Below are 19,864 nucleotides of genomic sequence, written 5' to 3' on the forward strand. Positions count from 1 at the left end.
GGTTTCTAAAACTCTGATCATACAGTATTTGTAACTATTAATGCTCTAACTTACCCAGAATGTGAGCAACAGCCTCCACAAGGTCCCGCTGGTTGTTTCCTTCATTCTTCACTGAGGCCTTCTCTGCCAGAACAAAACTAGACATGACAGGATGAGTCTGATTCAGGAAGCGGTCCAGAACCTCCAGACATGAGCTGAGTCGCTGGGGAAGGGTTCCACCAACCACAGTGTCGTTACTGCCCATTGTCTCCAAGACAACACCCACATCACCAATGGCTCCCCACTGCACGGCTAAGCCTGCAAAAGGAAGGCAGAAGAGAGAATACATTAAAGAGCGTGACCATACCTCCCCAGGCCAAATATGGGACAGGGAAATGATCCTAGATGTCCAGGCTAAAATGTGATGGATGGTCACCCTACGAGTCAGGCAGCATCTGTTTTGTGGGGGCTGCCACCCTGCTGGGCAGGGGTGCTCCCTGGACTGCAGGGGGCAGCTGCAACTCCTGGCTTCCCCAAGCTGCAGGGAGCCAGAAACAAGACAAAAGCCACGCTGGTCTAGCTACCAGCTCTCCCAAGCTGTGGGGAGCTGGTATCTTGGAGCTGTGCAGCAGCCATTCCAGTCTGGCTCCCGGCTCCCCCGAGCTGTGGGGAGCCAGGAGTCGGGCAGCAGCTGCACTGGTCCAGCTCCCCTGAGCCCCGGGGAGCTGGGAGCCAGGCAGCAGCCATGCTGGTCTAGCTTCTGGCTCCCCAAAGCTGTGGGAAGCCAAGAGCCAGGAGGCAGATGCACCAGTCCAGCTTCTGGCTCCCCTGAACTGTAGGGCGCCAGGAGCCAGGAGCCAGGCAGCAGCTGCGCTGGTCCAGCTCTCAGCTCCCCCAAGCCCTGGGGAGCTGGGAGCCAGGCAGCAGCCACACCAGTCTGGCTCCAGGCTCCCCTGCACAGCAGGGAGCCAGGAACTGGACACCAGTGCTCCTTCTGGCGCCTCTGAGCTGTGGAGAGCCGGGAACTGGGCTCTTCCCAGCTCATCCAACATGCGGGGAGCCAGGAACCAGGCAGAAGCCATGCCAGTCCAGCTCTGGCTTCCCCAAGCCATGAGGTGCTGGATCCAGGCCAGCCGTGCCAGTGCAGCTCCAGCTCCCACTGGTTTGGTAGGCAGGAGGCAGCCACAAATATGGGGCAATTAGCCCCTTTTTAAAAATAAATCAGGATGCCTTACTGGTGCCCAAAATATGGGGGTGTCCTGAACAATACGGAACAGATGGTCACCCTAATATTAAATGACTAACAGGTGGACATGGCAACAGGAAGAGGGGAAATCTCAAGAAAACAGAGCTTGTGTCTTCATTTGTAAAGACCTGGGGGGAGGGTTGGAATCTGGCAGGAATGTATCATAGGGAATCAAGACGGAATATACAAGGAAAAAAAATCTAAAAAAACACCACAGAAGAATGGGGAATAAAAGAAGAATTAGAAATTCCAGATATTGACTTGTACAGCAAAGACAGATACATTTGCACAGAGCTGAAATAGAAATGGGAGGCAGAACTGTTGAAAGTCTCTGGGAAAGGATAAAAGGGGTAAAAAGCAAGAGTGATCTCCCGGTAAGGATCTATTATAGAATGCCTAACAAGGCAGAAGAACAAAAAGCAACTAACAAAATCATCTAAAGCAGAGACTGGAATTCACTGGAGACTTTTTTTTTTACTGCAGAAGGTAGAGAAAGCAGTTAGTGGAGAGGCTGTTCTAGATTTGATTTTGACAGGCAAGAAGGTACTCATTTAAAATTTGAAGGGGGAAGTCAGTTTGAGTGAAAGTGATCATGAAATAGGAGTTCATGATTCCAAGGAATGGTAGGAGGGGGGAAAAAATCAGAGTAACAACAATGAAAACTAAAAAAAAAAAGAAGAGTAAAGACAAAGAAAAGAAAGCAGATTTTAGCCTGCTCAGAAAATCAGTTGGGAAGATCCCATGGGAAGCAAGTCTAAGGGGAAAAGAGTTCAGGAGAGCTGGCAGTTTTCAGAGATGTTACTGAGGATGCAAGAGCAAACCATCCCAATGCACAGGAAAAACAGGAAGTATGGTAAGAGACGAATTCAGCTTAAGCAAGAAATCTTCAACAATATAAAACTCAAATAAGAGTCACATAAGAAGTGGATTATGAATGAAGAATATAATAACAACAATAATAATAAATAATAATAATAACAATAATAACAAAACATGCACAAGACCTCATGAAAATAGCCAGAAAGGCCAGGGCACACACAAAATGAGATTAAATTAGCCATGGACATAAAGCGTAACAAGAACGTATTTTTATGAATACTTTGGAGGCAATAAGTAAATGAAGGACAAAATGAGCTGGACAAACTGGAGAAATGATCAGAAGTAGATAGGATTAAAGTTGATAAGGACAAATGCAAAGTACTTCATTTAGGAAGGCGCAATCAGTTGCACACACACACAAATGTGAGGTGGTAGGATATGTAGGAATGGTGCTCCTAGCCAGGATATATAGGAATGGTGCTCCTAGCCTCTGTTTGTCAGAGGTTGGAAATGGAAAGCTTTGGTAATTCCCGTTCTGTTCACTCCCTCTGAGGCATCAGGGATTGGCCTCTGTCCGAACACAGGATACTGGGCTACATGGAGCTTTGGTCTGACCCAGTATGGCCGGTCTTATGTAAAATGGAAAAGCACTGCCTAGGAAGAAGTAATATGGAAAGGAATCTGGGGGTCATCGTGGATGAACAGCTAAATATGAGTCAACAGCGGAACACCTGAAAAAACCAAACATAATTCTGGGATGCAAGCCATAAGAATCTCTATTATTGGAGATTTTTAAGAGCAGGTTAGACAAACACTTTTCAGGAATGGTCTAGATAATGCATAGGCCTGCTATGAATGCAGAGGATGGGAGTAGCTGACCTTTCGGGGTTCTTTCCAATTCTATGAGTCTATGAGAATGAAAAATAGTAACAGGAAATGCAGCAATGGCTGAAGTATTAAATCCCTTTTTTCTTTCAGTTTTCATCAAAACAGTGATCAAACAACTAACACTGAACATCAACGTAAATGGGATAGGATCTGAAACTAAAACAGGGAAAGATGAAATTAAGAATTATTTAGACAAGTTAGATGTCATCAAGTCAACAAGGCCAGATGAGATATATCCTAATACTTAAAGATCTGCTAAGCCAATAGAACTCTGAGCCCTTAGTGATTACCTTTGGGAGCTCATGGAGGATAGGAGAGATCCCAGAGGGCTAGTAAAGGGCAAATATAGTGCCTATAATACAAAGGAGAATAAGGACAACTCAGAATTACAGACCCATCAGGTTACCTTGGGAACCTGGGAAAATAATGAAGAAAACAAAAATAAATGTGTAAACACATGGAAGACAAGGTGATAAGTAACAGTCAGTGTGATTTGTCATTGAGAACAAATTGCATCAAACCAAAGTAATATCTTTGACAACCTTTGTGCACAGGGTGAAAGCTGTAGATGTGATGTATCTTGACTTTAGCAAGGCTTTTGATGCTGTCTCACGTGACCTTCTCATAGACAAACTAGGGAAAGGTAGCCTAGGTGAACCTGAGAAATAATGGGGACAAACTGAAGAAAGTCCAGAGAAGAACAAGAAAACTGATTAAATGACTAGAAAACACGATGTATGAGAAAGAAGATTGAAAAATGTGGGCTTGTTTACTTGGGAGAAGATAAGACACAGGGTTTCAATTACAGCAAGGGAGATTTAACTGTAACCATAGCTAAGCTCTGGAACAAATTCCACACAGATTTTGTGGAATCCCCAGCTTTGGAGGTTTTTAAGAACAGTTCAGACAAACACCTTTCAGGAATGGTCCCAATAATATTTAATCCTGTCTCAGTGCAGGGGATTGGTCTAGTATAACCTATCAAGGTCCCTTCCAGTCCTATGGTTCAGTGACTCTGTGGTGACAATCTAGCACATTGGGTATGTGTGCAAGAGTCACAGAATGAGGTAGGAGGAGGGAGCTATGAACTTTCATGCATGCTCCAGAAATGCATGGGCTATCTAGGTATCTAGTTTCTTCAGGTTGTTGATGGAGTGCACAATATCTGCAGAAGAGGTTCTGCATTGTTACCTGGGAGACCATCATGCCTTCGCTGCTCACAGATGCGTTCCATGGTAGAGTTGGCAAAACCATAGTTACTCTGCCCAACATTTCCTCTTCCACAGCTTATAGAGGAGAAAGCAACAAAATAGTCCAGGTCTGGGCATTTTTCACGACTCACCCTATGAATGGAATAAAAGAAAATGATACTGATTAACACCTTGTTTTAAAAGGACTGTTCCCTTTCCCCTCCCTTGTGACAGTAACAAGTAGAGACCCATCTGAATATTAATGGCCTCCTGCCCAATTCAAGACCCATCATTTCTCTCTCGTATGAGACCTACCAATCCAGATGAAGGGTGCCTGCATATTTGGGTTTGCTGACATCATGGAAGGATTCTGGAGACTGATTCTCTAGCATGGCATCTTTAAGAACCTGTGGGAGATAAAAGAGGCAAATCAATCTCTCTTCAGTTCCTCTGCTCAGGCTGAGTCTAACCCTGCTGCAATTTCAACTTCAAAAATATGCACAAACAGATTCTCCATTTAGTTCTGGAACAAAAGAGCCAAACAAGATCTTCCAGAAATGTACTCTGAATATTGCTCCATACAAAGATACTGGACAGGTGCATAAAGGACATAACTTTTATACGTTTAAGCTGAACTATTACTAAAAACAAGAGAATCTCTTAGCTGAGGATAGTAAGGCCCTACCAGCCTCAACAAGAAGTCATGTTGTTCTGCCCTCTCCAGGCCTCCTATTACTCTGGTCTTCCTTAATTAGAAAGTGCAGGATAGGTCTTTCTGGCCCCAGGGGTCACTATGAACTGAACATACAGTCTCTGTAGTATCTCTAGCCTGGACAACAAGAAGTCAGACCGAGGAACTGAAAGAACAACTTCATGTTACCAGGGCTATCAAGATCATCTGCACTTTGAAAGACACAAAGGATGCCTGAGCTATCACCTACTGACTTGGCCACAAATGATCAAAGCATTTTTGCAGCTGTTCTGTCCTTTGAGTCCCAAGTGTTTTTGTCACTTACCATGGCCAAGTTGAAGATGCCCCCAACTGGTCCAAGCTGTAAAGTTTCTTCTAGCAAGTGCTGTGTTCCTTCTAAAGTCCCAACATCACTCATGGACACCAAGACCTGGACTCCCATCTCCTTCCACTCTCTGACTCGTTTAGCTTGATAACCTGCAAAGAGAGGCTAGTTTGAGTCTCTTTATTCCAAGCACTCCATGCCCTGGTGAAGCTCTTTTGGGGCTACACAGGACTGTTGCAAAGACTTCTCAGTTATATACTCAGTTCATACTTGCCCTAACACTGACTTTAGCATTTAAACTGAAGCACCAAACTCTGTCTTGTGGTTGCTGAGTGATCCCGTGTTCACTAATGGTTAGACAGATGACAATACAGAATTATTTTCCCTGACTGCCATCAGTTCACTGTAAGACTGAAGACATGTAACGTGCTGCTTCTGTTTCCCTACTTTTAAGATGAAGACAATATTCCCTCTTCTAAAATGGAATTGTTAGTTAAAATGCTGAATGCTTTCCTTGTGATATAATGTAGCTGTAGCTTCCAGAAAATAGTGACTTTCTGTATAGCTTTTGTGCTAGAGCTCTTCTATGTCTCAGTTCCCCCAGGCTTTCTAGTCACAGAGGCTACAGGTACACCACAGAGTTATTTTTAAATAACTTTGCTAGCATCTAGACTACGCATGTACTATTTTGAAATAAAATAGACATAGTGGGCACGTTATTTTGAAATTGGTAAACTTCAATGCAGAAGGATAATGCCTATTTAGAAATAGAAATTATTAAGACACGGAATGGTGCTATTTTCAAATAAGCCAAAATGGGCTCCAATGGCACTATTTCAAATAGCAGTATGTGTCCAGAAATGCTATTTAAATATAGCTGCGTGCTAATACATTTTGTATGTAGTTGTATTATTTCAAAATACGGCTGCAGTGTAGCCATAGCCAGAGCATGCTCTTCTCTAGGCAAGCCTGTATATTTGACTTTATATAGAGCCAAAAACATGGCTGGTGCTTTGTATACATAAGATGATATGGTATCATAAAAGAAAGGCTTGAAAAAGGAGGGAATAAAGGCCAGGGTAATGAGTCAGAGAGTTTTACTAGATAGGCGTAGGGAGTGATCTAAAAGAAGACAATGTCTCCCTCCACCTATCCAGTAAAACTGGAGAGGACAGTGAGGGAAGGAAATGAAGGAGTAGTAGTGAACAAAGTAAATGGCAAGAAGAGAAGTTGGCAGGAACTGAAAGTGATGACAAAGTTTGCAGTTCGAAAAGGAGATGGACATGATGAGATCGGCAGGCATGGTAAATTACTTTCTCAGTACCACTTCAGACAGATCAGGAAGAGGAGGATAAATGTGGAAGAAAGGAAAATGATGCCATAACTAAGGTGAGAGATGAAAAGTTGAACATGGCTCAGGGCAGTGGTATAAAGAATGGAGAGATTTTGGAATGCAGAAATTAGCAGAATTTAGCTACATCATCAAAATTGGAGGACAGCAGGGGAGTCAAATACCATCAAGTTCTGCACGCCTGCAGAAAAAGCAAGATTGTAGATTTGCAAATGGAAATAGAAAATAAAGTAGTTTTTCCCATGGTGAGCCAGAGCTGGTGTCAGGACAGAGGAACACAGGTCAGAGACAGTTGTAGATGAGGCATATCTGAGTCATTTATTTATTGGGTAATGTTACTAATGAAAATGGGCTTCAGGAATAAGAAAATACCACAGGGCAGCTCTCTGGGGAGAGACGAAAATGAAGAGCTTGAGGGTCACTATCCACAAATACTGTTTGGAAAAGGAAGATGCACAGCTTTAGAAATCAAGAGGATGAGAAGCTCTAGGAGGAGGGTAGGGAGACTTTGTAAAGGAAAGATTCATTAGGGGACTTGACTAAGGAGAATGTCAGTAAAATGGGAAGGTAGAAGACAGACTGCACAGGGAACTATGGGAAAAGTACATGAGAGGATGGGCATGTGTATTAACAAAGGAAGCACAGACAGCAAGAGGAGAACGTTCCCGAAGAAATTCAAAGGCAAAGGAAATGTGAGAGATGTAGCAGATGTAAAAGGAGGCTGGGTCAAGAGAGAGTTCTCTTGGAGTACTGGAGACTACAGAATGTTTCAAGGGATAAGGAATTGAACCAGCATGTTGTTCCAGGAAGCTGTATAATCAGAAGGACATGGGAAGTGAGCTCTAACTTGTGCCTCTATTTTCATCTGCAGACTACAATCTTAAACATCAATCACAAGGCAAAAGTGTCAGTCCACACTTCCTGGTCTCCAACCACCACACCCTGTATTTTAGGTTATTCACTTACCAGATCGTATGCCAGAACGAGATGTGAGTACAAGCTTCTGAGCACCTCTTTCAACTAGCCACTGAGCTAATTCCAGCCCAAAGCCACCTAGGCCTCCTGTGATGATGTAGGACTTTGTAGGTGGGCAGGAAATTCGGGAGATGGCGGATAGTCGGACTGGCTCAGTCTCCCTCACAGGAAATTCCTTCTCTTCCTCATGGACCTTCCAATAAAAAACAATTAAGTAGGAGACAGTATAGGTATCTATCACTCGCCAACTACTGAAATTATGTTACCTCATTCCATGTCATACTTCTTTGGATACAGAACCAAGGACTCTGAAATATTACATGTGGCAACTGGCTAACTGCACCATTCTTCATGTGCAGTTCATACTCACAGGATTCTTGGCTCAAGATAATAAATGAAGAAGAAAAGGCCTACAGGTGACTCATTACCTTGATCATGACTTTGCCAATGTGTTTTCCTTGTGCCATGAACCTAAAGGCAGCTTCTACCTCCTCTCTGTTGAAGACTGTAGTCCTCAAGGGTTTTACAACCCCATCTCTTATACCCATCTTCAGCAGGTCTGACACTTTCTCCCATTCCTGGTTTCCCTCTTCAAATATGGCATCTAGCAGGATTCCATGAAATGCTACATTCTTCAGGAAAAGGGCCATTCCTGTTAGAAGCAACATGGTTAGCATACCATACTGCTCCAGTCTATTGTCAAATTAAATCTCACAGCTTCCAAAACCATTTGCTTGCATCCATGCTGGTCAGTGGTACATTAAGTATTCGATAGATCAGTTATGGAGGTCACAGGATAAAAAGAACAGTTACTCACCTGTTGTTCTTTGAGATATGTTGCTCATATCTATTCTAGTTAGCTGTGTGCATACCACAAACACAACTAATCAGAAAGTTTTACCCTAGCTACTGCCTGTTGGGTGGTGTGTGGAGTCCTCTGGCATGGTTAAAGCATCAATTCCATGAAGAGCTAATGGAGACTAAAGTCACAGGGGCCAGGGAAGCTTAAAAGCCTTGAAAATTTGGCACTTAACAGCCTGATGCGTTTCCCCCAAACAAAAAAGGCAGGAGTCTTGGGTGGTCGCTTGTCAGCAGACTTCAAGCAGGTTCCACACTGCTTGAAGCTCTGGGATTTTTACCACGCCCCAACCTCCTTCCTCTTCCCCCCACAGCGCACACACTCTCAACGTGATGAGAGAGGGGAGACCCTTTTCCACCCACTGACTGCCTAACACTACCTACCTACAAAACAGCAGTCATGCAGCACTTTAAAAACTAACAATAATTTATTAGGTGATGAGCTTTTGTGGGGCAGACCCACTTCTTCACATCTGGAGATAGTACTATTTCCAATACAGTACTATCTCCAGATCTGAAGAAGTGGGTCTGCCCCACAAAAGCTCATCATCTAATAAATAATTGTTAGTCTTTAAAGTGCTACATGACTGGTTTTTTTTGTTTTGTTAGGATACAGACCAACACAGCTACCTCTCTGTTACTGCTAACTACAACAATCAACTACTCTGAGTCTAAAAAGAACTACAGTGAACCCCCCGAAATATGCAACTGCAAGTTGTGCATAACTTGCTTTAACGCAAGTTAAGCACAACTTGAAGCTGCTCTGCAGCTTCAGGCAGCTAGGCAAGCTAAGAACCCCTTCTTCGTGCCTTCACCCAGTGGTGCTGCTGTCAGGCTGATAGCTGCATGGCTCCAGGAAGGCAGGGAGGAGCAGCCAGGAAACTGACCAGCCCCGGTGGGCTCTTCAGTTTCCTAGGTCCTGCAAGTGATGGGCAGCTGGGAACCAAGTGGCAGCCTGGTTCCTGGCTCCCCACCCCAACATGAGCAAAAATCTGAGTTACACAAGAGTTGCAGAAACAGAACTCCCAGGTAACTTGGGGCTTTACTGTATTTACAGCCAATTACACAGCAAAGAGCTAGTGAGTCCTGGCCTAGCAACAGAGTACTCGGATAAAGTTCCAACAGCCTAAACTGGCCATAAGGAGAAACTGAGGAGTGGTCAGGTCACCAGAGTCATATATAGGAATCTGCACCTGGGCCAGTCCAGGGGACTCCACAGCCAACCAGAAGAGTAGGAGCTAGGGTAAAACATTCACAGTCATGCACATGGCGCATACATACCAAACTTGAACAGATCTGAGCAAGCACTCAAAGAACTTAGAAAAATAATTGTTTTATTCAGAATTAAAAGCTACTCAGGTGAATAGTGAAAAGGAAGAGAGAACAGTTTACCAGAAGCTCCACCCACACAAAATCACTAGCTAGAATGTTAATTATCTACATTATTTCACCAAGACAGACTATGAGCTACTGATCAGTTATCTTGAGAGTAGAACTTAGCAGCTAATGAGAGCTGAATCATATGTGCAAGGAAATGCACTATTAATCTTCCTGTCCACCTCTACAGTGGATTCTCCCCTCTCAGACACTTTCAAAAATTCTTTTCCTTGACAAGTTGGAAAAGATCCAAGCAATGGGACTACCACCACTTCCCATAAGCAACAATTTCATAGCCTGATACAGCACATCACCCAGAAATTTTTCATAATGGTTAGTCTAGGTTTCCCTTTTTCTATGCTTCAGCTTTAAGTAATTTCCCTCCAGTCTCAATTCTTATACTGCCCATGTGTGTCAGTGGTAATCACTTAACCAAACTTAACAGATCTTTTTTCCTCACATTAATCTCTACAACCCCATGACCACTTTGGCTGCTGTTCTTGCAGAGCCATTCAATTTGTCTTCATCTCTGTAGTAACGGCATGTCCATAACTGGTTTGAATGTTACAGGGGTGGTCAACAAAACAGTTGCATCACATTCCTGTTCTGTGATGTGTTTTCTAAGCAGCCCAAAATTTCATCATCTTGTTGCTGTATCATTTCTGTCCTCACTTGTATTTGCAGTGCCTCCTAATTTAACATCATTCATAAGTTTCACTAATGTTATTTCCAGTTCATAATGATCTTGACGATCATTAAGGATGATGTTAAGACTTGACCTAACACAGACACCAACTCTATCATAGTTATAACCCTGGTTTTTCTTGTTAGTGCTGTAGAAGCTTGATTATTTAGCATCCGAGGGAAATAGGGGTTGCCAGATAATCAAATATTCCCAGTTAGTTGAGTGTGGCTGCTGGCCCCACTTAACTGACTCCTACCGGGTGGAGGAGGGGAGGGTGTCAGCCCCATTGCTGCCAGCCTGGCTGGGAAGCTGGCCCGGGCCAGAGTGTTGGTTAATAGAGCAGGCCAGTTATCCCAGTGCTGGACAACATGGTTTTTACTATATTGCAATAATGCCTGAAGCACCCTGATCAGGGCTCATTGTGCTAATCTCTATACAACCCTGTGATGAACAGAAAGTCCCTACCTTAGAGAACTTACAATTCAAATATAATCATGAGAGATAAATGGATACGATCATACAGGGAAGCTACGCTACACAGAAATAGTTAGGGTTAGCGTAATAAGCAATGGCTACATCATACCAGTGACCTAACTACTGTCATGTGTTTAAGCATTACAGCTTCTCCCATGCAAGAAATACAGCACAGACACTTGCATGAAGGTAGTTCTGGGGAAAAAAAATGCTAAATGGTTAGTGATGAATATATCATTACAAAATTAATGGTTTTGCTTGGTACGCAAGCCTTTTAAAGCCACGTCAATGTTTCTATTGTGAAATATGAATATAGTCCAGCTAAGATTAGACATCTCCTTACGTCATGTCTTACCAAGCGGGCTGTTGTTTGACAGATCATATTTGCCTATTTCCAAGAAGCGTCCATGTCTAGCAAGGCAACGTAGACTGGCCTGAAGCTTTTCTTCTGCCAAGGAGTTTAATACTAGGTTAACCCCTACAAGAAAGGAGTAACAGCATTTAGCATGCTCGTTCCTGGCAGAGAATCTTATCTTATCAGTGACCTTTCCTTATCTATACAACCAGTTCTAGCCAAGATATTTCTAACTCTGTAATCCTTCTGACACCCACTGTTCTCTGTACTCACCTTTTCCATTGGTGACCCGCAGTACATGTTGCTCAAAGGAGGTATTTCTGGAGCTGGCAAAGCTTTTGGCATCCAGCTGAGGGAATCTTGCCTGAAGATACTTGCGTTTCTCAAGAGAACCTAACAACAGAAGAGCATTTTATTTTCCTGAGACACCGGCACATCTTGATATACATTAAAAGTCTTTCCCTGCTCTTGGAAACCTCTGCTAATGGGACAGGGGTAGTATGCAATGCCAAGGAGCTCTCAGACTCCTGTAACAGAGCTCTGGGACTTGACACTTGGAAAGCCTCTGAGCAAGCATAGATTTATTGCTATTGCCTTGTTCCTATTAGCAAGCTAACAATGGCTTTGTTATAGCATGGGACAAAACAAGTCATACGCTTTCTTTAGTTACACTTCAGAAAAATAATATATCTCAGGATAAACAGCCTTATTTTCTTTTCACACCCTTGTAACTGACTTCACTGGAGTCACTCATGTGACCTCTAGTTAAATGAAAATAGTACAGCCCTGTGCAGAGAAAGGGGTGTTTGTGCATGTGTATGTATTTGTTTGTAGTGGGAAGTGGCAGATTTCTTCCTGTAGTTACCATCTGAATTTGTCTTCTCTTCCAGGTGTTCTCAGAATGGAAATGGTGGTTCAGGATCACTATAAACTGGTAGGAAACCATGCAGACAGTGACTCACAGAAATGGGATCTCAGTACCTACCTACAGTAGCAAAGACACGACAGCCCATGCTCAGTGCAATAGCAATGGCTGCCTGGCCAACGCCCCCTGAGCCTGAGTGAATGAGCACACTCTCTCCCTTCTTCATACCACCTCGAACAATCAAAGAATAATAAGCAGTGGCATAGACCACGGGCACTGAGGCTGCCTCCTCCAGAGTCCTGAAGAAAGAAAAATAAAGAATTTTCAGAATTCCCACCTCCAGTGTAGATGAACTCAAGCTGCTGTAGCTGAGAGATGCAAACAGCAGAGTTTACTACAGCTTAGTAATGGTTCTCAGCTTCTGCAGTGACAAACACCAAGGTACAGGATATAGGACACAGTAGCCATGTCTACACGTGCACGCTACTTCGAAGTAGCGGCGCCAACTTTGATGTTAGGTGGCGAGACGTCGAAGTCGCTAACCCCACGAAGGGATGGGAATAGCGCCCTACTTCGACGTTCAACGTCGAAGTAGGGAATGTGTAGACAATCTGCATCCCGCAACATCGAAAGAGTGGGGTCCTCCATGGCGGCCATCAGCTGAGGGGTTGAGAGACGCTCTCTTTCTCCAGCCCCTGCGGGGCTCTATGGTCACTGTGTGCAGCAGCCCTTAGCCCAGGGCTTCTGGCTGCTGCTGCTGCAGATCCATGCTGCATGCACAGGGTCTGCAACTAGTTGTTGGCTCTGTGGATCTTGTGCTGTTTAGTACAAGAGTGTCTGGGAGGGGCCCTTTAAGGGAGCGCCTTGCTGTTGAGTCCGCCCTGTGACCCTGTCTGCAGGTGTTCCTGGCACCCTTATTTCGATGTGTGCTACTTTGGCGTGTAGACGTTCCCTCGCAGTGCCTATTTCGATGTGGTACTGCTCAACGTCGACGTTGAACATCGACGGCACCAGCCCTGGAGGACGTGTAGACGCTATTCATCAAAATAAGCTATTTTGATGTAGCGTGCACGTGTAGACGTAGCCAGTAAGAGAAGAGCTTATGCCTGTGGGTGAGGACAATAGTTCTGCTGCATCAAAGAAAACAAGGGCATTTCACCTCCCATTACCCATCCTTACAGTAACTCTTTTCTCACCCCTCAATCATACCCAAACGAGACTTCCATGGCATTCAAGCAGCTGCAAGGTATATCCTTACTAACATGTGAGAAAAGCTGAACAAAAGAGACCTACCAGTCCTCTGGCACCTCCCACAAAAACCTCTTGTCAGAGTCCACCACTGTAGCCAGCCCTTTTGCTGGGAGCAATCCCATCACCCTTTTCCCTGTGAGGTCTCGTCCTGAGAATTCCATTCCCAGCATGCACTGCTGCAGAGCCCAGTTACCTGAGAAAGGGATAGAATTAGTGTGGTAACATTGCTCCTATAAAATCCCCTGGGTCAGGTATTCACCAACAAAAACAACATCCCTGAATATGGGATTGGAGTTCCCCTCATCTCCCCCTCCCACACGCCCAACCGCAGGGAAAACATCTCCAAATCCTGGGCTTAGCTTCCTGTTTGCCTAACTTATGAAGCATATTCACTTATTTTCTCTTCCTAAAAGCTCCTGAGAAATCTGAGAAGCAGTGTCAGTCATAGCTCCACGAAAAGCTGAACTCCACAGATCTCAATTTCTATTCTGTTACTGCTTTATCTTCTAGATTTCATTTGAAAAAAATCATTTGAAATCTCCTGTTCGCAGGGTCTTTTTCCCTCATCTCTGAAAAAAACCCTTAAAATCAATCAAACATTAAGTCCTTCAGGCAAACCTGAAATCACTCACTTGATCTGTAAACAAGAAAGAATCACACTAAGAATCTGTAACAGAGAAGGAGCCGTGCTAGTCTATACACTATCAAAACAAAAAGCAGTCAAGTAGCACTTTAAAGACGAGCAAAATAATTTATTAGGTGAGCTTTCATGAGACAGACCCACTTCTTCAGACCATAGCCATACCAGAACAGACTCCATATTTAACGCACAGAGAAACAAAACAGTAATCAAGGAGGACAAATCAGAAAAAAAATGATCAAGGTGAGCAAATCAGAGAGTGGAGGGGTGGGGGAGGAAGGTCAAGAATTAGATTAAGCCAAGTATGCAGATGAGCCCCTGTAGTGACTCAGAAAATTCACATCCCCGTTCAAACCATGTGTTAATGTGCCGAATTTGAATATAAAAGCCAGCTCGGCTGCTTCTCTTTGAATAGCGGTGCGAAAGTTTTTTTTCAGTAACACACATACCTTTAGGTCATTAAAAGAATGCCCCATTCCATTAAAATGTTGACTAACTGGTTTGTGGATCTGGAGTGTTTTGATGTCTGTTTTGTGCCCATTAACCCTTTGTCTAAGGGAGTTAGAAGTCTGTCCAATACACAAAGCATCTGGGCATTGTTGGCACATGATGGCATATATGATGTTTGTAGAGGAGCATGAGAAAGTGCCCATGATTCTGTGAGTAACCTGGTTAGGTCCAGTGATGGTATTTCCAGAGAAGATATGTGGACAAAGCTGGCAGCGGAGAAGTAAAAAAACTTCCACGAGAAGTAAAAAAAAATAAATCGACAGGGCCAGACGAATACCCAGAGACCAGCTACTCCAAGATCGGCCCAAAAAAGCCAAGAATAGAACACCACTGGTCATCATCTACAGCCCCCACCTCAAACTACTGCAACGAATTATTAAAGACCTACAACCTATCCCTATCAGGATGCCACACTCCAGAAAGCCCTGGGTGACATGCCTGTTCTCTCCTACAGACAACCTCCCAACCTTATGAGGATCCTCACAAACAGCCACAGTCTATACCCTAGGAATACCAGTCCTGGAACCTTTCCTTGCAACAAAGGCTGCTGCCAGCTTTGTCCACATATCTTCTCTGGAAATACCATCACTGGACCTAATCAGGTTACTCACAGAATCATGGGCACTTTCTCATGCTCCTCTACCATCATCATATATGCCATCATGTGCCAAAAATGCCCAGATGTTTTGTATATTGGACAGACTTCTAACTCCCTCAGACAAAGGGTTAATGGGCACAAAACAGACATTAAAACTCTCCAGATCCACAAACCAGTTAGTCAACATTTTAATGGAATGGGGCATTCTATTAATGACCTAAAGGTATGTGTGTTACTGAAAAAAAAACTTTCACACCGCTATTCAAAGAGAAGCTGCCGAGCTGGCTTTTATATTCAAATTTGGCACATTAACACATGGTTTGAACCTGGATGTGAACCTTCTGAGTCACTACAGGGGCTCATCTGCATACTTGGCTTAATCTAATTCTTGACCTTTCTCCCCCACCCCTCCACTCTCTGATTTGCTCACCTTGATCATTTTTTTTCTGATTTGTCCTCCTTGATTACTGTTTTTGTTTCTCTGTGCCTTAAATATTGAATCTATTCTGGTCTTGCTATGGTCTGAAGAACTGGGTCCGTCCCACGAAAACTCACCTAATAAATTATTTTGCTAGTCTTTAAAGTGCTACTTGACTGCTTTTTGTTTTGATACTAAGAGTCTGATTTAGGCAAAGAATAAAACACATTTAGGGTGGCTGGATTAGGTTAGGGGACACATTCTCTTCAGTTAAGTCACCTAAAACTGCTGCCAACAGCACACTATTTTCTCACAGCTTCTTTACAGACAAAATACTAGTTCTCACAACTATGTATGAGGTAAGAGTACATGGGCACAGCTACACTAGGCACTACTTCGAAGTAGCCAGCAGAGAATCTACACACATTTTTTTTTCCCCCCTTACTTTGAAGTTACCTACATGCAAGGGAGCCCAACTTTGAAGTCCTTACTCCGTTCCCAGGAATGGACTAGTGCCCTACTTCAAAGTTTAACTTCGAAATAGGGGGTATGTAGACACTCAACTTCGAAGTTGCTTACTTAGAAGTAAAGAACTTCCAAGTTATTTTTGTAGTGTAGACACAGCCCATTAGTTCCATTTGACAGGTAGGGAAACCAAGGCACTCAAGACCAGAGGCAACCTATCTATGGCATGACTTTCTCTCCCATTGGTGTAGCACCATCTGATTGTTAGGTAGGAACTCCCAGATTCTAATCTTAGTTCTCATACTCAGTCCTTTTGGGGCTTTGGGTAATTCATCTCCAACTCACTTTCTCCTTTTATGAAAAGGGGTAACATCTCATACGTGTGCTGTAAGCATTAAATTAAGAACCAGGCAAATGCAAAACTGTGTTAACACTGCAGTGGCACTCAGGGATTCCTGGCCCACATTTCTATGTTTAGACAATGCCTCTTATTTTCAAATAAAAGAAAATAAAAAAGGCTAATTTACAGCTAATGTGCTGGTAAAACTGGAACGTGCTCATCATACTTGGAAACTTATTTATACAATTTTAGTTGTGGAAAATGTATAAACTCCCAATTCACCTGGGACAGCATCTGGAGGGAGCTTCCCTGTGGCCAGCATAATGTCACGGAAATTAAGAGATGCATAATAGACCCTGCAGAGTTGAATGCCGGGATTGGTTGTTTGGAAATGGCGAAGTGGAGAAGCAATCCAGCAGAGGGATGAGAGGTCCCCACGAGTCAGCACATTCACATAAGCATAGTCTGTCAGCTCTTGAGGATGGGCTGCAGGAGAACAAGGAAAAGTCAGTGACTTCTCTTACAGGACAGATTACACATGTTAAACATGCAAAAAACACTTCATTTGATGCAACAGGTTCCCTGTACAGCAAGAATAGCACACATACTATGTGACAGACAATAAATGGGAACCACAAGGGGGTGAAGACACATCTTCCATTTATAGTTAGCCAGTTTCTCCCATTCACCTCTACCAAGATCTTCCTCTCATAGTAGTCTCAATGGACAGCTACAAAATAGCTCATTCTACCTGGTGAAATCAGCACATGCCACTGTCTGGTCATGGAGTTGGAAGAGTGATTGCCCAAAGTAACCAGTGCATAAAAGGAGTCATTCCTTGGGCCAGTGAACGACAAAAGTAGCTCCTCAAATCTCACTCTAAGACCTGTGGGACGAAATGCTGCCAAATGACCATCAGACCCTGATCAGAACAGTCACCTTGCTGCAACAGAAAGTGTCTGAAGGAGCCCCACTTTCCATCACGATAAACATTCATCACCAGGTCTCCCTGTAGGATTTTCTGCATCTCCATGGCAGAAGGGCTGGTGGGAGGGAGGGCTGAGGATGAATTCAAGTTGGAAACAAACAGGCATCTAGAAAGCAAACAAATATTTAATCCACTTTTGTCATTTGACTTGCAGTCTGTCATATGTTGAAGCAGCTGCCAGAAGATCATTTCCTCTCCAGCTGTGACTAAATACTGCATTTTTGTACCTGATCCTTTGGCCCCCTGGCTCCTGGCGCAGACAGTTCACCATTCCCACAACTCCTGAATGCCCACAGTTGGTAGCAGTCAGCCACACAGGCTGCTCAGATGAATCAGCTAAGATCACCTACAAGAGAAATCCCAACCAGACTAATTAGGGTTCATAGAAAAGGAATGGGTCGTTACTTCCATAAGAGATGGAAACTTCCATAAGAAAGAAACTCTGTGGTGTTCCTATGCACAGGGAAAGAACTCTGGGAGGCACAGAACTCTATTTTCAAGTCTACTGCGTGAAAGTCCTGAAAACATGACAAAGACACATAGCCACGACCATACACAGGAATTCTCACCTTTAAAGATTCCACCCACTTGTAATGGGTCTCATCTACAGGCAGGAAAATAGGGGTCTTAGAAGGAGCCTGCTGGCGGCAAAGGAAGATGATGGAGCCAAAAAAGGATCTCTTCACAGAAACCAGATTTAACAAGGCCTTGCTAAATAAATCCTCCCATTCTGCCTGCCAAACCAAGAGAAATTAAAATTATTGGCAAATAGGAAATATTAGGATTGCACACTCCACTTCTACATTGTGCAGCATCTCCTCAACAGAGATCATTAACTGATCCTGTCCTCTCCTTTCTACACATGGACTGCACTTTTGCCAGAGACTCTATCCGTCTATTCCCTCCGCAGGTCCTTTTGAGAAATACAAAGTATGGTGAGTCTATTGTGGTCTTTTATATGTGACTTCTAATGGGCACAATGTCACTCCTTCCACCTCTGTAGCTCCCTAGAGTGTCAAAGACATTTAGTTTTTAGTTCTTTTACCATTGTGCTAAGGACCCCCAATCATGGACTAGTACCCTCATTGTGCTAAAAAGATAAAAAAGCAGTCATGTAGCACTTCAAATACTAACAAAATAATTTATTAGTCTTTAAAGTGCTACATGACGGCTTTTTTGTTTTGATAAAATACAGACTAACACAGTTATCTCTCTGTCACTACTCATTGTGCTAAGTCAGGGATGGGTAAGAATTGCTGCCGGGGGGGCGTGGAGAGCTGTCACTCCACAAATTTTGGTAAGTTATTCCTACTACATTAATGGAGGAGGTACATGGCCTGGGAGGGAGTCTGGACACAGGAAGGAGCTCTGGCCTGGAATAGCGGTGCAGGAGAGTATGTATGAGAGGGAGTTTAGTGCAGGAGGGGCTCTGGGCTGAGCCGGGGAATGGGGTACAGGAGAGGTTGCAAGGTCTGGGATGCAGTTTGGATACAGCAAGGGCTCTGAGCTGTGGCAGTGGGTCTGGGTTCAGAAGGGGGTGTGAGGTGCATGCAGGACATGCATACCATAGGCACAGGGAAGTGCAACAGGGCTCAGGCAGGCTCCTGCATGCCATGGCCCCATGCTGCTCCAAGAAGTGGATAGTTGATGTTGGCAAGTCTCTGCATGCCCCTTGGAGACATGGGAGTGGAGACAGTCTGTGTGCGTTGCCTGTGCCCACAAGCACCACCCCTACGGCGCCCATTGGCCAGTTTCTGGACAATGGGAACTGTGAGGATGGTGCTGGGAGTAGGGGGAGAAAGCAGAGCCACATACCCTGTCAGAAACACATGGAGACTTCCCAGGAACAGCTGGCTGCTTCTGGGAGCGGAGTGGTGCCATGACAGCAAGCACCATGCCTGAGTGCTCTGCTGCACTTTGGGGCTTTTAGCAGCCTGGATATCACAAGGGGCAGCCAAAGAGCCAAATGTGGCTCCAAAGTCACAACTGCCAGGCATCATGGTGAGCCAGACAGAAGTGTTACACAGGTTGGCTCTAGCTGGGCTGTATTTTGTTTACCCCTGTGTTAAGTGCCATGAAACACCAAACATGAAGATGATATTGCAACTGACACCTGATACACATTTTGGGCATACCCAATTCGGCAGATTACTGGATTTAAATATTAGGTCACATCTCAAACACTATGAAATCCAACACATCCTTATACATCCCATGGGTAGGTAAGGTCCCATGGGAAGCTAAACTGAGGCAAAAAACGGCTGAGGAGAGTTGGCAGTTTTTCAAAGGGACATTATTAAGGGCCCAAAAGCAAGCTATCCCGCTGCGTAGGAAAGATAGAAAACATGGCAAAAGACTGCCTTGGCTTAACCAGGAGATCTCGCATGATCTCAAACTAAAAAAGAAATCGTATAAGAAATGGAAACTAGGACAAATTACAAAGGATGAATATAGGCAAACAACACGAGCATGCAGGAGCAAGATTAGAAAGACTAAGGCACAAAATGAGCTCAAGCTAGCTACAAGCATAAAGGGAAACAAGAAGGCTTTTTACAAATACATTGGTAACAACAGGA

The 19,864-nt window shown here is 44.0% G+C and overlaps 1 protein-coding gene and 1 long non-coding RNA gene across 3 annotated transcripts in view; one reads left to right on the top strand and one right to left on the bottom strand.

The window, feature by feature from the left end:
* Window positions 1–12,243, top strand: part of LOC142023390 (uncharacterized) — a 33,327-nt gene extending 21,084 nt beyond the window's left edge. The window contains exon 3 of the long non-coding RNA XR_012648224.1: window positions 12,104–12,243. This is a non-coding gene — a long non-coding RNA (uncharacterized LOC142023390). The remainder of the gene's footprint in view (window positions 1–12,103) is intronic.
* FASN (fatty acid synthase) overlaps window positions 1–19,864 on the bottom strand; it is a 112,740-nt gene that overhangs the window by 16,783 nt on the left and 76,093 nt on the right. For both annotated transcript variants that reach the window (XM_075014225.1, XM_075014226.1), the window contains exons 24-37: window positions 17,858–18,022; window positions 17,516–17,634; window positions 17,240–17,394; window positions 16,583–16,786; window positions 13,372–13,522; window positions 12,199–12,377; window positions 11,487–11,606; window positions 11,214–11,336; window positions 7,893–8,116; window positions 7,456–7,657; window positions 5,139–5,290; window positions 4,438–4,529; window positions 4,124–4,275; window positions 55–297 (exon numbers count right to left, since the gene is read on the bottom strand). In XM_075014225.1, coding sequence (XP_074870326.1) covers window positions 55–297; window positions 4,124–4,275; window positions 4,438–4,529; window positions 5,139–5,290; window positions 7,456–7,657; window positions 7,893–8,116; window positions 11,214–11,336; window positions 11,487–11,606; window positions 12,199–12,377; window positions 13,372–13,522; window positions 16,583–16,786; window positions 17,240–17,394; window positions 17,516–17,634; window positions 17,858–18,022 — 2,281 coding nt within the window. The remainder of the gene's footprint in view (window positions 1–54; window positions 298–4,123; window positions 4,276–4,437; window positions 4,530–5,138; window positions 5,291–7,455; window positions 7,658–7,892; window positions 8,117–11,213; window positions 11,337–11,486; window positions 11,607–12,198; window positions 12,378–13,371; window positions 13,523–16,582; window positions 16,787–17,239; window positions 17,395–17,515; window positions 17,635–17,857; window positions 18,023–19,864) is intronic.

Source organism: Carettochelys insculpta, chromosome 20 (genome assembly GCF_033958435.1).
Source record: "Carettochelys insculpta isolate YL-2023 chromosome 20, ASM3395843v1, whole genome shotgun sequence".
Taxonomy (NCBI): domain Eukaryota; kingdom Metazoa; phylum Chordata; order Testudines; family Carettochelyidae; genus Carettochelys; species Carettochelys insculpta.